This window comes from Vanellus vanellus (genome assembly GCF_965231255.1).
Source record: "Vanellus vanellus genome assembly, chromosome: 1".
Taxonomy (NCBI): domain Eukaryota; kingdom Metazoa; phylum Chordata; class Aves; order Charadriiformes; family Charadriidae; genus Vanellus; species Vanellus vanellus.
Genome location: NC_138905.1, coordinates 42,513,964 through 42,531,347, shown reverse-complemented (window position 1 = coordinate 42,531,347; position 17,384 = coordinate 42,513,964). Strand labels below are relative to the sequence as shown.

The window sequence follows — 17,384 nt, the reverse complement described above, 5'->3', positions numbered from 1 at the left end:
ATCCCTGTTTCATATTTATTTTCACACAATAGAATCTGGCCTTTTGAGTCATTGTAATACACCTTTTTCTTACATCAATATTAACAGATGTATTGTGATGTATCATTCAAGAACTGTGGGGCTTGGGGATTTCTTTTTTCAATACATATGCCAGCTCGATAGTGACTCTTTAAAGTCTGTGCTAAGAAAAGCATTTTTTCCTTTGCCAGAGTCATTTTTGTCTGTACCTCTAGTTTCTACTAATTTTTTGTTGACTTAATGCATATGCTTATGGGACTGCCACCCTTTAATGACAGGAATTACATTGGAGGTAGATCTGACAGTAAAATGCTGTTAAATTTTCTGGCTTACAATTGCATAGCTTTTAAGTAGGCCAGTTATAATGCCTGAACAGTTTTGACATTTTTATTCTTACAGGAACATAACGTGGATTTCTTTTTATGGAGGAAATACACTGTAATTAAAAGGACCAAAACTATTACTGTGTCACCCCCTGAAAGGGAATGAATTGTCCATTCTTGTGCAGAAATGTGGTACATCTTTGGTTCTAAAAATGGATCACTCAGGCTTGGAGGTAGCAGCATCCAGAAGTACATCCCTAGCGTCAGTGTGTTAGTAGTTTTGCAGTAAGTGAGATTTTGCCAAACTTTGGAGAACTGCTTCACCAAAAAGCCAGGGCTTCTCAAGAGGTGACAGATTTTTCCCCCCAAGACTGACTGGATGAATCAGAACGGGTACTTGGACACAATTTGATTTTTAAATGTAACTGATGTAGGTCTGGTCGTTTAGGACAACTGGAACTGTCTACAAAAAATTGTAATTGCATGGAGGCTGTCCTCTGAGGCGACTAATAAGGCTAATCCAAGTAAATTGAAACAAATTCCAAAGCCTTCCATTGGAGAGGATGAAGGAGTGGGAACCAAGTGTGCTGTGCTGCCGTGGCCTTGGCCAGTGAGAGCCGGTGTGGACGTGGGTCAGCATTGCCACCTTCACGGTGCCTCACTGCTGCTGGTGACCGTCCCACCCGCAGGACCTCGCTGCCGTGGGCCGCATCGGAGTGGTCCGCGCCATGGCGTTCCCCATCGCTACTCTTGGGATGCTGCTGCTCCTTGAAGCTTTTCTCCCTCAGGCTTTGAGCTACTTTGGGGTAATTGCTATATTTCGGAGCCCTTTTGCTGCTGTTTTGGAGTCTCCCATTTCAGCTGCCGGCCTTTGTTGAGGACACGAACCGGTGCAACGCCTCACCGCCCGGCTCGCCCAGCCGCGGACTCGCCGGTGAGCGCAGGGAGGGAGGCTCGGGCGGGCAGCCGCACCCGGCGCAGCGTATTCCGTCAGGAGGAACAGGGAATCCGCCTTCCCCGCACGGCTGAGGTGGAATCTTGCGAAACTTCGCAGCGGAGCCTGCCTCAGATTGGCCCCTCCGCGCTGCTGTACCGTGCCGCGGCGCCGAGGCGGGGCGGACGCGGGGGTGGTGCCGCGGGGCGGCCCTGAGGCGGGCGGCGGCGGCGGGCAGGGACGGTACGGTGGCGTGTGGTACGGTGCAGGCGGGAGCGGCTCCCGCCCCTCAGGGGGGCCGCGGGCTGCAGCCGTGACAACGGGGGTGGCGGCGGAGAGCCGTTACCATGGAGACGCGCGGGGAGCGGGGCCCTTCCCGTCAGCCGTGCGCAGCCCGTCCCGCTCCGCCCCGCCGGTGAGACCCCCTCGGGGACCCGGCCCGGCCCTGCCGGGACCCCGGGCTTCTCCTGGGCCCTCAGGCCTGTCCCAGTGCTCTCCCGGGAAAACAGAGCGTTTCCCTGGAGCTGTCTGAGCTCGTAACGTTCATTTCGCCTCTTTTCTTTGTGATAGAGTTATTTCAGTGTATTAACCGTTAAGTGCAACAACGCTCTCTTCCCCCTGTGCCTTCAGCTGGGAGGATGCAGCGTTCCAGTGAGGTCCAGTGTAAAGGCAGCGGCTCTCCGGGCTGGGGGAAAGGGGCTATGGCTGGCAGGCCGGCTGCTTGGCAAGCGGCAGCGCAGGCCCAGCGGCTGTGCTTCAGCTTGGTGAAGGAAAGGGTACCCCGGGAGTTAAAACCTGATCCGTAGGGAGAAACCGGGTCAGCTTTTGTGGGTGGCGACTTGAAAACGGCAGTGCCTGCTTTCTGGGAACTGATGGGCTTTTGGTTCCAAACTGGCTGGGTGGAAGGAGGAACCAGCAGAGCAGGGGGTAGTGTACTGATAAAACATCGCTCTGAAGCTCTCAGAGGCCGGCTGGGCGCCAGGAGAGGCCTTACGTCTTCCTGAAAATACTTCGTCCCAGGGCATGGGACATTTGAGAGCTGGGCATCAGCTGTAAGCGAAGAGTAAAAAAGGATGGATGTTATCAAGGGGTAGCAAATCGGTGATCCTGGTGTGAGAAGGTATCAAGAGGCACGTGAGGGAAAGAGGGGGTTAAACTTGAGGCAGAGAGGTAAATTTGAACAGGAATCTGGTTAAGCATTAGTAACGGAAGATTGAAATTAAGAGGCGGTGAAAAAGGGAACCCAGCAACATTTCATAGATTGCTGAAGGCCATGTCCAAATTATCGGTGATAAGACACATTCTTTCCGATGCAATAGTATTTCTTTACAGAAGCACTTCTGTAAAAAATGCATTATTTTCTTAATAGCTTTTTCTGCTTTTCAGTTTATTCTGAAGGCTGTAATTGAATTTGCATGGATTTGGAAGTTAAAGGAGTTGCTGTGTCCCCTCGAAGGCAGACTCAGCCGTCATCGATGGGGAAGAAACGTCAGGTATGTTAATTGAAGGCTTGTGGTTGTTTTCCTTCCTTATTTTGACATTTTTCCAAATATTTTAATCATACTTCAGAAGGCTTTTAGTTTGAGGTTATAATACATTCTGTAGAGAAGGAAACTTTTAAAGAAATTACTTTTGTCAGAAAGTGATAGTTCAGTACAACAGCTTCTCAAATGAAGGAGAGAATTTCCAATAAAATCAGCTGTCCTAAATTAACTGATGTTTTGGGTACTTACCTGGGATGTAGAGAACTCGGGAAACGAACTAGCATTTCCTATTAAGCACAACAGAGGCTTGAATCTGCTCTGCGTGCTGTCTTAAGTTCTTGGTGATGCTGGTAACAGGTTTGTCTGTGTTTTTGTTTTGCAAGACAGCAACAAAGTAAAGCAACTCCCCAGACATAATTTCAAGAGGCATGATATCAGACTGATGTGTAAAATGAATCTCAGTGCTCTGCACTCATTATGAAGGGGAATTTTGTTTTTCAGGTATTTCTACTAGTCTATGTTTTGAGATGTTAGGTGTGCAACCCTCACAAGATCACTGTAGCAGAAACTTTCAACCTACCTTTTGAAAGCCTGATTAGTAAAAATAAGATCTTGGATTCTGAGGGCCATTGTTTTTATATAGCTAAGGTAAATATTTTTCTTTTTAATAACAGTTGATTTTTCTCACAGATACTGTGTGCTTTACACCCATGAAGTAAAGTTAATTGGTAATCTTTCCTCAGCCCCCAAGCACCCATTTAACTTCCTTATTTGTTGGATGACCACATGAGGAATTCTTGGAGTTTGACTGCCAAGTTGCTGTTTTCCTTTTTTTTTTGATTTGGAATGAAAAGGACCTTTTGTAAACGATATCACACCAATTTTATAATGTTACCTTTCAGCCAGTCTTTTGAGAATGAAATACCTGTTTACAACAAGAGAATTTGAGGCGTTTAGCGTTGGTTGTAAAGGAAAATAAATGCCCATTTTTCTCTAATCTTTCCAGCCCTTTTTTCCTTCTCTTTCTTGTGCCCCTCAGTGTCTAAATTTAGACTCCCTACTCCATTTGATTCTTGGTGGCTTGCAAAAATAAAACAGATTAAATTTAGGTTGAAACTATGTACTTCACCCTGTAAATGTGGATGGTCTTCAGGATTTTTTTCTTCCTGATTTGATGACTTCTGGAAACAGAATTACATTAAGACTTTAACATTTAGAATGTGGTACATGCTTTATCTTATCACAGTTGAAATGGTACAGAAAAATTATATACTTGAGATTTAATGTATTACATTTAGTCTTAAGAAAAAGACTAAATTGTGTTAGATCTCCTAACTTTTTTTATATATTTGACCACAAGGTGGTGGTGTTTATTACGTGCCACCTTGCTGGAGAGAAACTTTTTTTTCTTTTTCTAAACCTGAATACCCTTTTTTAAAGGCACTAGAGGGTAGTGTTCCTGAACTGTAAACTTCTTTTTCAGGAGCAGGCTACAAGGGCGAGTGGCAGGAAGAGAGGTACATTTCTGTGACTGCTCTCAAATCACAAAAGGTGTTAGGGCACCGCTGAAATCAGATGTCTGCTCAGTTCAGACTGTGATACTGAGATCTCCGAGCTGAAGAGTGTGAAAACAAAGATGCTGGCCCTGGTTCAGAACATCCCTGAACCACATTTTTTTTTCCAGACTGGGATGCCAGTTGGGGGAATTGTTACTACATGCTTGTCCCAGTCAAACTGTCTTCCTTAAGGATTTGCTGTTGACTGTTTTCAGAAAGCCGTAGCAGGGTAAGATGGAGCTTTGGCTCGAGTCATTTGTTCTTGCTATGTTCTCGCTCAGTTGAGTTTGGAGATCTGTATGGTACACAGCCATGCAAAATGAACAGTGTGAGGACACAAGCTGCATGATCACAGAATTTTCAGAGTTGGAAGGGACTTCTAGAGATCATCTAGTCCAACTCCCCTGCTAAAGCAGGATTGCCCAGAGCACATTACTCAGGACTGCATCCAGGCGGGTCTTGAAAATCTCCAGAGAAGGGGACTCCACCACCTCCCTGGGCAGCCTGTGCCAGTGCTTTGTCACCCTCACCGTAAAGAAGTTTTTCCGTGTATTTGAACGGAACTTCCTGTGTACTAACTTGTGTCCGTTACCTCTCATCCTGTCACTGGGAACCATTGAAAAGAGCCTGGCTCCATCCTCCTTCAACCCACCCTTTAGATACTTGTACGCCATAATAAGGTCTCCCCTCAGCCTTCTCTTCTCCAGGCTAAAGAGTCCCAGCTCTCTCAGCCTTTCCTCATAAGGGAGATGCTCCAATCCCTTAATCATCTTAGTGGCCCTTCGCTGGACTCGCTCCAGCAGTTCCCTGTCCCTCTTGAACTGGGGAGCCCAAAACTGGACACAGTATTCCAGTTGTGGCCTCACCAGTGCAGAGTGGAGGGGGAGAATCATGTGCTGCTACACTAAAGCTGAGATGATACAATTACACCAAATATCATGGCTTCTTTGGGGTCTAAGCTAGGTCCATGTGAGCTAGCTGGCTTGTCGGTATTGTGGGTTTGGTTTAAGGGTTGGCTGAGGGGTTGGTTCCCAACAAACAAGGACCATGCAACCTAAACCCTTGTGAGTAGTGATTGTACAAAATCTCAGGAACATGGATTATTTATAACACATTAGTAATAGCTGACATGGATACTGTCTGGATTCTTAATGGCTGGAAATCTTTCTGTCATGATGGATAGTCATTCTTTTAGTCTCGTGATCTGTAAGAATCAACTTTTCATTGAAAATTTTTGTTTGTCCTTTTTTTAGTAGTATCTCGGTCAAATATGTCAGACAGATAATTTGAGGCATTGATTTTAAATATTCCGGGGGAAGTTGAAAGAGAGAACTGTGTATTTTAATCTTGATCCTGGTAGGTATGTACTAATGTGTCATTCTTTTAGGGCTGGAGACCAGATACACAGGCTACTCATGGTCCTCGCCCACCAGAGTAAGTCTGGTTTTATTTCTGATCAGTCAGTGTAATTGTGCATTATTAACACAATCCATTTGCATTTGCATTGGTATGCAACTCTGTGTTCCATGAAATTTATCATCATAGGTGTGTTTTCTATGATTTATATTTAGAATAGAATTTTTCATGCATTGTTTACATTGGAATTAAGTTGATTTACATTTGGTGGAACTTAATGGCAGAGTTGTACTCAGGGCTTTCATATTTATACCTAGTCCATCTTGAATATTTTTAATATAATAGTCTGCAAAAAGCGAAAAACTTTTTTTTGTTTAACTATTAGCCTTCTTTGCAGGTATTACAGTAAAAATTACAGAGAAACTATTATGAAGGGTTTTTACAAGCAAAGGGAAATTCTGTACAGTGCCTATGGAATTTAAAACCTTATAGTTACTTTGGCAGATAAGCGGCATCTGCTATTCCAAGGATCGTGTTTGATAGTTTAGGGTTTTTTGTTTACTGATATGCCTTACAGCCAGTGTATCTCCCTACATTATTTTACAGGTATGTGTGACCGTGGCCTTGGATCGTTCATACTGAAGTCAAAGAAATTCAATTTCTTTGTCATCCTCTAATAAAAAAAGACTGGAAATTAAAGAGCTCTCTTACTCCAAGAAATAATCTTGTTTTAATTCCAGAATGTATCTGGAGTAAAGGCAGAAGACACAGACATGCTTCGATGAATTGGGAGATGTTTTTATTTCTTTAGCACAGTAGAAGCCAACTATACTTCAGTATTTCATTCTGCTTAATCTCTTCCAAAAAGTTTGGAAGGTTTGCATCCCAAGGAGCAGTTGGTTCCCTGTTGCCTCTCTGGTGACTGATTATAGAGGGATATTGCCACAGATCTGCTGTGGAAGACAGGAATAAGGAATCCCTGATTTATGATCTTGTTGCAGCAGCTCCTGTTGGGGAGGAAGAGAAGCCAGGATGGCCATGCTGGGAGTGAAGAAGGGCCTTGCTGGGGCCCTTTTCGGCTGCCAGGGTACTCTGCAACTGGGGAAGAGGAAAAGCTCACTGGCCAGTTCCTGAGCTGAAGCAAGAGGATCTAACAGGGATTTGCCAAGTGGGCCATCTCCAGTTATAGTGCAACTGTTCATAGCAGGGACATTTTTTGTGAAGGAGCTGATAATAATAGCTAATAGGCAGCTTGTTTTTACTGTAATTGAAAAATAAGAGAACATATTGCTATTAAAATCATTTTAACTTCCTGCAGGGTGCCATGCCTAGATCTAGGGAGGCTGGGAGATTCTGATGAAGAGGTAATTATAAATTAATTCTATCCTGAATAGTTTTTAGAATTCATGCGTTGCATGAGTTTATAAAAATATCGCATTGAATATAAAACAATACGATTGCTTGTCCTGTTTTTTTTTTTTTCCTATAATTTTAGGATGGAGACTCTTACATACCATACAGTGGAAGTTATCCTCATACATGCCGTCTAGATTCATTTTCAGATTGGAGAACATCATTACAAACGCCATATGCACAGCATCATCAGGCTCAACAGGTCAGTCTGATGCTACAAATATCTTTAAAATATGCCCCTTTAGCAGTAATTTATAAAAGCATATTTAGCTTTATTATACAAGTTCTCTTTATTTCTTTTGGTTAAAGTCGTATCTGAAAGTGCTATTGGTCCAAAATATTTTTGGCAAAGTATTTTTTTACTGAGAAACCTCTAGAATATTTAAAAAATCCTATTTTTTTAAATACCTTTCTTCCTCATTGTTAGATGGTACACTCATCCATTTCATTGTACTTATTTTTGAAGAGATACATTCATAGCTAGCTTTATTAAAAATTTGTCAAAGCAACTGAAAAATGTAATACTTTTGAGGTAGCGTGTAATTTTGGTTTGTCTTTCTAAACCAAGTGGAGCTTAAAGTAAAGATAAGATCAATAGTAGTAAGTGGTTGAAGAGAAGACCCAAGTTTACAAACGGTATGTATTATTTATATGGAAGAGTAGTTATTTTTGATGAAAAGGAGACTTTTGGAGTTGCATGCAGCCATTTCATAGGGTTTTTCTTCAGTCTTGTCTTTAAAAAGGAACTGTGATGTTAACTTTGGAATTATGCTCACTTTGTCAGAGCACTTCTATTGTAAAATTTCCTGATCACATATCAGCATTTTTTTTCCCCTGGATGACTAAGAAACTTAATCACCACAAATTTTAGGTGCTTTATAAGGAAAATCAGTAGTCCAGATGCTAACGTTCTGGTTTATAGTACAGTACAGCACTGTTCAGGATCAATATCCACTATAACAAGTTTAAGAATTAATTTTATTACTTAGTTATTATAATTATTCCCTGAATGCAGGAAAAATTTTCCTTTGAACTCTTATATCTGAATTAAATGTGAAGAAATGAATGTGACAATTGTTTATTTGATCATTGGTACATATTTAATTTCTCTTTACCTCTATTTTCTTCTGACAAGATTTTCTAGACACTGTTTAAACTAAAGGAAAAGTAGCTATGAAAATATACACTGACAAAATAACATTAGCAACTCAGTAGTAGAGTACTGTAGTATATGGTTTGAAAACATAAGATGTTTTAACTTCTTTTGTGTGATAGGAACTATCTTACTGGAGACACTATTTTTAATCTGCTGTCATTCCATTAGTATTTTGAGTGTTTCAAATGTGATAATTAAAGGGAAAATGCTGTAGTACTGCAAATAGTATTCTTCTATTTGTAGTCCATATATATTTGAGAGATTAGATGTCTAGAGCTTTAAACTAATCCCATAATGCTACCAACATGATTATTTCCTGTCATAATCATTCACCATACATAATCATGGTAAAAATCATACTAGTAGTAGTATGTTTCTGTTTGGTTAGGGTGCAAGAAATATCTTGACTTCTCAATCATATCTCTTTTTGGAAGAATTTGAAAATATATGGTCTAAAAATCCATTATTTCAAAAAATATTTAAGTTATGTAAACCAAAGGAATACTCTAATGAGTGTGTTTCGAAGAGAACTATATCTAGAGGGAAAAACAATTATTAATTAATTTGTATATAACCTGTGTCCCTTGAAACGAATAATATAGGGACTTGTATGGCAGGACTCCAAATTGGCTGGAGCTCAAGGTGAATCTGCCAAGATCATAATTTTATATGTTTTCCTATGTAACCAAATAGTTTCTCAACTTGGAAAAAAAATATTGCATTTAAATAAAAGCAAAAATGGTTAAGTTTTTGGGTTGGTCTTTTTTTTTTAAAATAACAGGCAAAGAATGTACTACTTCTCAGCATATGTATGTGCCCAACAAGTGTGCAGTGCAAACATACTTGAGTATGCTATACTCTTTTTAGGTCTGTATGCCTGTGATTTCAATGCTTGCTTTACCTTTTTTTTTGTAAATATAAAGTTCGTACAGATAATTCTCTCTAGCTGCAGGAAGGCTAATGGAAGGTTGGTATGGCTTTGTCTATTTCTTAGGGTCTTTCTCAGTTTCTTCTCCACTTTCCTTTATCTCTTGTTGCTTGCTTTCTGCCTTCATTATGTCTTAAATACTGAAGTGCTGAATGTGCAAGAATGTGTCTTCTGTTCACTTACCTTCTTTTGCTCTTCCTCTCTTTTTTTGCCTGATATTTTTTCCCCTCATTTTTTTGTGGAGAAGATTTTCAAGCAGTTCTAAAATATTTTAATGTATTCCTCTGAGCGGCCTTTATTTCTGCATTGCTTGCTTCTGGGGCCCTGACTGAGCATTCCTTTAGCAAGATACATTCCAGCTTCTTCAATAACAGACTGTAAGTAAATCTTCCCAAAGTAGGTCACTTTTGGAAGAATAATTTAAATAGAGTCTTATCATTCAGGAATTAACCAGTGAGGTATGTGGATCCTCTTTTGAAAGAGAAAGCTCCCCTTTCAAGAACATAAATCTTTTGGGGTTTTGAGAAACTTTTTTTTTTTTTTTAGAACAGGACTGTTACACTGGTGTTTCAAGATAAGATGTGTCCAGTAGAGATGCTAGATAAGGCCGTCTTAGTTTTTTTAGTGTTGGGGGAATATCACTTAAACATTGAAGGTGTTGGTTGTTCAGGGAGAGAAAGAAGAATGGAGTCTTGGCCTTGTGTCATTGCTGCTGTTTCTACTGATCCAGCCTCCATTGTGTAGAGCCCTGAAATGGATGTAAAGTTAGGCAGATACTTAGCTGGCTTCACAGCCTTTTCAGCTGATGTTGTTCCAGGGAAGGAAGTCCCAGTACTAATACTTATCTGCCATCCAAGAATATTAGAACTTCTGATTGAAAAAATCCTTCAGCCCGTTTTCAGCCATCCAAAATCAAATGTCAGAATTCCCATTTTTGTGATTTGTAACATTATCTTATAGGGCAGAACCACTGAATTTTGGCTTCTGTCTAAAAGTGATGTAAACCATTTGGCTGTGTACTTTTTAGATTCAAAAAAAGGCAGAATATGAAGAACTCACTGAAAATTAAGCCTGAATACGCAGTCATATTTGCATTTTTTCTTAATGTGAAGAATAGTGTCAAGAAGTTTCAGAGGTTATACTGGATGGGAATTATAGTAATGGTGGTCTCTTCAATAGATCAACCAGAGGCTTTTATATTGATTATTCTTTGCTTTAGCGTTCTATTTTGGAGCAGAAGACAATACCAGAAAATCTTCCATCCCCAACAGACAGATATAAACTGAAGTATCGTCAGTATGAAGCAGATATGAAGGAAGAATATAAGCAGTATTCTCAGAGAATTGCAGAAAAGAAAAAAGACCACCTCCAGTATCCAGAGGCTTCAATAAAGGTAGCTGGCAAAGAAGCCATTGCATTTTCAAATAGCAAATGTGTGCTGGTATTTCATTACAGTGTTTGGAGAGGTTTGCATGTGTCTGTAATTATTTCTTCCATGTTTTTATCGTAAAGAAATAAAAACGTGTAATTTCAGCATCTAATGTTGAGTAGGAAATAAAATATAGGAAGCTTGTTGCAGTTGCTCCAGAGTGAGAAACTGAGGTACTCTGGGAATCTAAGTATGCTTGTATTCTCTGATAAGAAATGTAACATTTGCCTTCATAGTGCTCCTCTAACCTAAGCGTGAAGATTAGCATGCTAGATAGGGAAGAGTTTTCAGCCTAAGAAGATGAGAGACAGCAGGAAGTTCTTGGTAAAATGTTATTTCCAAATATAGAAATGCATTCAAGCTTTTTTTTTTTTTTAAATACAGAAGTATAGTGATTATTATTCTATTCAATTATGACTGCATATAGGATTTAAAAAAGAAGTGAAAGATGTAATCTGTACCTTTGAGAACTATTAATACTGAAAATGGAAGGGAATATGGGGTTAAAATAATGAAAGATGTTATCTGTACTTTTTGTTTTGACATTGTATAAGATCCAGTACAGTTGGACTGCAAAGTTGGCCTGCAAGCTGTATTAATTCCACCAGGTTTCTTCTGTGTTTTTAAATTAAAACTCAGATGTAAACAAGGGAAGATCAGTAGAGAGAAACTGGAAAACAAAGGGATGAAAAAGATCAACTTTCCTCTTGTTCTAGAAGAGATAGTGGAGAAGGGTGGATGCACAGAGCGAGATACATCATTTAGGGATAAGGAAATGGGAAACAAAGTAAACAACAGCTGCGGGGACTGGTCGAATGCTAGACTGTGCTGAGGGTAGATGACCATTTAAGAATCTTAATGAAAAGTTAAGTATGCAGATGTTGAGGGGACATGTTGTGCTCATTGCTTTTCAGGGGAAAGGTTTGTGATGAATAATAATGAGTTTACTGATTTTACTTCCTTAATGTTCAGAAGAATGAAAAGGAAAGGTCTTGCATAAGACAGATTATGTTTCACATATTGTTGTTATTGTTTTACTTGTATTGTTGATAGTTTTAAAGGGGCTTTCTCCTCTTATAGTCATGCTTCTAGTGTTCAGCTAAAACTTGGAGAATCTGCAAGTACCTGTAAGTAAACATTCTATGAGTAAAAGAATTGAGTGAAAAAACAGTTCTGTTATTTTGTTAAGTTTAGTTTTATGGTTGGTGGCACTTAAAATTGTCAGTTTTGGGGATTTGTTGTAGTATTACTTTTGTTTTGTTTTGTTTTGTTTTTTAATGATTCCACTGTTAATGTATCGGTCTGACACCATCACATCATCAGTTTTCCAAGGAGTGACTTCTTTATATGCTGTACTGCAAGCCCATCAAAAGGGCGTTTACAGGAGCAGCCAAGTTAATCTGAAACTGAAGAAATAGGTGGCAAGTGTATACGGGGAGAGAAAAAGCAGGACTGGCTTATTCTAGTGATTTTGGCTTCCAGAAAGACACTTGCTAAGCACTAGAAGCCATGTGTGTCAGTTCTTATGACAGATATTAAGATAATGTCTAGCAGAACAATTTCCTGTGTTAGATATTATCACTACTTGATTAAATTAATAAATCAAAACTTCTTTAGATTTCAAGATACTTATTTTATCTGATTAGTGGAACTTGTAATAACTTTTCTTCTGTGAAAACAAGCTGCTCCTAGAGAGCATAGCTAACAAAACCTACTCTTTTGATTTCTTTCCCATGTTCCCTCATTCCTGCTTCTGTAAGCAGTCTCCTTTGTCAGTTTTCTTCATCTCCTCCATGTAGGAGATATTGCTGTAATAACCTTGGACTTATTTACAAGTCTGTTAGACCCGGTTCAGCAGTATGCTTTGGCATTGCCCTGTCTAGACTGTATTTAACTTCTTTGCTGGTCAAAGAGCAGCATCTCTGCAATGGTGAACTTTTAGCTATATGCATAATGGCACATCTGCCTCTTTCTCTTGGCTGTTCTGGAGAATAAAAGAGAAAGGATGAGCTCTTGTCTTCTTTGCAGAGTTATTAACAGTCTACCCTCTCTTGAGTTGCTGATTGCAAATTGTTGAGGAAAAGGTGTTGTGTGTGTGTTTTTAGTTTGTTTGTTTTTCTTACAATTAATTAAACTTGATTTATAAAAATAGTGTGTTTTTGTATAGGGTACACGACTTGAAGATGGACATGGAGATGATCTTACAGCTCTTGATGAGAAAGCTCTCCTGCAACAATGCTACACAAGCAAGCCCTATAATATGCGGCACAGTATAAGGAAGTCAGAAGCTGTAAGTATTTTTGCTAATATTATGGTGTTAACTGTCTAGACTCTTAGAATGACTTCCCAGATGTTCAGCAGAAGTTAGGCCTTTGATGATTTGCTCCTAGTATGTAATTGCATCCACTGAAGTCATGGGAGTTTAAACATTTGTTTCAACCAGAGCTGAACTGAGCAATCCATTGAGGATTCTTTTAATACTATCTGCAATACTTGTATTTTATGCAGTAATGTATATAAATGAGAATGCAAATTATGAATAACAAATACAAATATATACATACAATTAAGATTAACTGAGTGACTTGCGTGTATAGTGTTAACATTTCCTCTGGCCTGTAGCGTGTACCTGAGCCTGTATTCCATGATCCGTGGATTCCATGATTCCATCAGCTCTTACTCTGACTTGTTTCTAGAGTAAATGGGCTGTTTTCCCTCATTAACTCCTGAAGTGGAGTATGTGATAAGAACTGGCTTTGTAAGCTGTGTGGGCTCTGCTGTGGGTATTAAATCTGGTCAGCCACAGCTTTGGCTGAGTCTTCAAGCCCCAAGAATGGAGATCCTACAGCATCTCTAGGCAACATCTTCCTGTGATACACTACTCTCCTTGTGAAAAAGTTCTTCCTATTATCCATACCAAGCCTCCCAAGGCTCAGTTTGTAACCTTGGTCTCCTGTTAGACTGATGGCCACTGTCAAAATAGTTTGGTTCTGTCTTCTTTATAACTTCTCTTTGATTGTAGGATGTCTTCAGAATGCTTCATAGCTGCTGCTTCTGCAAACTAAACAAACCCACGCTCCCTTAGCCTCTCCTTTCGTTGCTTTGACCCTGATATTCTGTCAGATCCTTTCCAGCTTCCTCTCATCCCTATTGATCTTGGGAAGGAGGGAGCCCCGAAAACTAGCAACAAGTATAGCATCTAGCATGCATAGAGGGGAATTAAAACTTTTCTTATATGGATGTACCCAATGTGTTTCTTTAATTTCTTACATAGACATGATTTTAACTCTTTTTAGGACTAAATAATAGGAGTTTTGCCCATCTAAGGCTAAGCTTTGAATTTAGGATTATTTACAATGATGAAGAACCTTGAGATTTGATATTGCATGATTCAGCATTTGCATGTACAGAGTGATGGCTTTCAAAACTGTTTTTTGAAGGTATTGTTGAACAGAGTTAGTATTCTAACTTTCTCATGGAATACGAAGCCATGAGAAATTTTATGAGATTGTAAAAGTAAATAATTTTAATTTATTTTGTTTGTTCATCACTATGCACTGAATTTTGCATCATTGCAAACATTTATTTGATTTCTAGTCTTGTCAAAGTGAACGTGGATGTTACACTACTGAGGTCACTCTCCATTTTAATGATAAGAAAAACTTTTCAGAAAGTACTTTTATAAAGAACTTGAAAAACTTCCTGATTGTTGTTTTTTAGAATAAATTTAAAAATCTATACTACAGGGTGAAGATAATGGAAAAAAGTTTTGAAGTATCATTAGAGTAACTACTTAATGTTAAATCAAATAAGCTGAAAAAACTGAGAAAGGGAGTAGTGCAGGACCACAAAATAACAGGTGCACTGCAGCTGGTATGCTTTAAAAGAAAGCCAGCAGCCATCTGAGCAAGGTGTCATCATGACCTGTGGAAGCACTTTTGTTATTGATTAACACTGATGGTTGCACAGGCTGGCTGTCTCTTTCTAGGAGTATCTCTCAGGTTCTCTCGCACTCCTAGTGGCAGGAATAATGGGAAAAAATGGAAATAGTAACTGCATACATATTAATTCCATTTGGTATACGTTGCCTCAACTGTAGCATTTGATTTTAAGGTGTTTTAAAAACTTGCTTAAGAATACACAATGTTAAAATTTCCTTTTACTATCATTACCAAAAAGTCTACAGTAGTATTTCTTTTAATTTTTATGTGGTTTGGGATGAAAGTTCCCATATTCAAGGCAGATTATAGTACATGTGTGATTGCCAATAGACGCTATATATAATAAAACCAGGGGTTTTGGAAGAAGGTTGGTTTTCTCTGAATAATCATATTTTGTGAACAAGAGTTACTGCTTTTTAAATGGTGAAAGCTGCTGCAAGTTCGATGTTTGTCTCAGCACTTTTGTAAATTCATAGTAGAGCTTTTGTCTAAGAGGTGAGTGGAAGATGTTCCGTGGAAGAGTACATTTAGTGACCTAGTATTCAATTGAAATTCAGGGTGTAAGGTTTGGTTTCTTTCTTCAGCATGCTAGCTGGTTTGGCTCTATAAGACAGAGTCCATGGAATATGTTGTGCTTTAACAAACACTGCTACGTATTGTCACTGTGTCCTCCTTTACATAATGCTTTTTAATACATCTGTTGTGACAGTTAATGGGCAAAAATTCAGTAACTCAGAATAAAACACCTATAGTTCTGATAGCTGAAAAAAAATGAGATATGAAAGCAAACTAAAAATCCCTCTATTTCCTATAATTCTGAAATCTTTTAAGGCTTAAAATCTGTTCAGAATAAACACCAGCTGGTCTGATGTTATGTTATTTATTTGGGTTTTTTCATTGCTGGGGTTTTGGGAGGTTTGGTTTGGTTTTTTTTTGGCTAATGCCAATCAGTATTTTCTTGAAGGTTGTGAATTATACCCATAACATCTCTGTGGAATTAGGGATTATCCCTTACAGGTACTTGGTGTCTGGGAACCAACTTTTGGTGGTTCTTCTGCCATGGGAAGGCTTATCTATCTAGAATTTCGTTTGCACACAAGAATTGTGTGGAAAAAAATAACCAGTCAGAAAAATACCTTAATTCTTCAGTTTCAGAATACATACAGAGTTGTCAAAAAGGTTGCATAAACCCCCTCAGTAATAATAATCACTGTTTTCTCCCCCTCAGTAATAATCATCTCTATTTTCTCATATATAAATATTATTTTTTTTGAGGGGGAAAAAGGCAAATTTAACTGCAGTGAAAAAGTTCCAAAATCTGGAAGATAAAACAAAGAGAGATGCCAGGGCCTGGTTGTTGCCAGAGGCCTCCATGCTGTCCTGGGGGCATCCTCTTGTGCTTTGGTTTCTCTTTCTATTAAACAAATGAAGATCAACACCTGAGCACTTTACAGTGAATGGCACAAGGTTATGGTTCAGTGTTACTCTAATAAAAAAAATAATAATAATATCATGTTAAATCCTCTTCCCCCTAAGCATGATCTTTCCTGAAAGGTGTTGCAGATTGTCCTGTCTCAGCATAAAATTATTGTGGCATGCAGCAAATAAAAATTGTGCCTTGAGACTAAATCTTAAAAGATTTTTTTTTGACTAAATATTTCTGGAGGTAAAGTTTCATTCTCTGAGTTGGAACCTGTGTCAACCATGAAACCTGGAAGAGTGTGAGTTTCCTCAGGCGGTATTGTACTTACAGAATTTATTGGAAAGAATACAGAGATAAGGATGCTGTCTGTCAACAGAAATACTAGAATTCTCATATTTATTGAGAGCTAATATGCATAGACAATTTGAGTGTGTAGTAGAGAATATTATTTGTCTATTTGTTATGTAAATAGAACTCTATTCAAAAAGATGGAAAAAAAAGATTAATTGTGACATTGGTAAGATTGTGACCTCTGAATGCTATCTTAAAGGGTGATTTATTATTTGAAGTGTCTGGTGTTATGTATTTCATTTTCCCTTAGTCAGTTTTTCATTGCAGGAGGATGTTGCTGCAGAGAGGAGAAAACAGGCTGTAGTAGAACAAGTGATGGTGGATCAATTATCTAGGTAAGTGAATTTATAATATAAAATTTCAGTTTTCCCTACAGGAGAATTTAGATCTGTGAGTGCATGGATTTCTTGCCTAGTAGGTGTTTTGATCATCTCTTTCCAAGTCTTATGCAGTCTTATATAGTGTTGTTATTTGCAAAAATTCTTTAAATGATTTTTTTTTTTTAATTTACATTAAAAGATCAGTAAATGAAAAGTCTTTTTAATGCACAGGTTTGTGCATCTTGGATCACGGATGTTCATTCTGTGCTTAACCTCCTTTAGCGGCTTTGCCTTATTTTTTCATGTATTCCTTCTCCTACTCTGAACCCTTCTGTTGACAATGTCAAAACAATATTCAGTAGTCTGCAACTGCATCAGGATGAACCTTTAATTTAAAAAATTTCTCTATTTATATTCCAAATATAAATGTGCCAGTACTGCCAAACAAATTGGTGTCAGAGAATAGGATGTTAATCGGGGAAGATTAGTTCAAAACTGTTGCATGAAAAAAAAACTATTAAAGGAAACACAAAGGTGTTTTGATTTTTATTTTTTTTTAGTAGAGCCAATCTTGCAGTTAAATCAGCATAACTGATGTGTGTGAAGATGGATCTGTGTAGATTAGAGAGCAAGTTTATAAAACTATATTAGCTGTAAAAAGTTATTTTTTCCTTCTGATTATGAACTATTTCAATAATGTAAAAAGAATCTAACGTACTTTTAAATCATTTCTTCATTTGTTTACTTGTTAA

The 17,384-nt window shown here is 38.6% G+C and overlaps 1 protein-coding gene across 1 annotated transcript in view; it reads left to right on the top strand.

Moving 5' to 3' along the window:
- The first annotated feature begins 1,499 nt into the window (after positions 1 to 1,499).
- CAPS2 (calcyphosine 2) overlaps positions 1,500 to 17,384 on the top strand; it is a 33,993-nt gene continuing 18,108 nt past the window's right edge. Inside the window, exons 1-8 of the mRNA XM_082498375.1 lie at positions 1,500 to 1,690; positions 2,662 to 2,768; positions 5,703 to 5,749; positions 6,990 to 7,035; positions 7,167 to 7,286; positions 10,388 to 10,561; positions 12,765 to 12,887; positions 16,580 to 16,647. Coding sequence (XP_082354501.1) covers positions 2,691 to 2,768; positions 5,703 to 5,749; positions 6,990 to 7,035; positions 7,167 to 7,286; positions 10,388 to 10,561; positions 12,765 to 12,887; positions 16,580 to 16,647 — 656 coding nt within the window. The 5' untranslated portion in view covers positions 1,500 to 1,690; positions 2,662 to 2,690. The remainder of the gene's footprint in view (positions 1,691 to 2,661; positions 2,769 to 5,702; positions 5,750 to 6,989; positions 7,036 to 7,166; positions 7,287 to 10,387; positions 10,562 to 12,764; positions 12,888 to 16,579; positions 16,648 to 17,384) is intronic.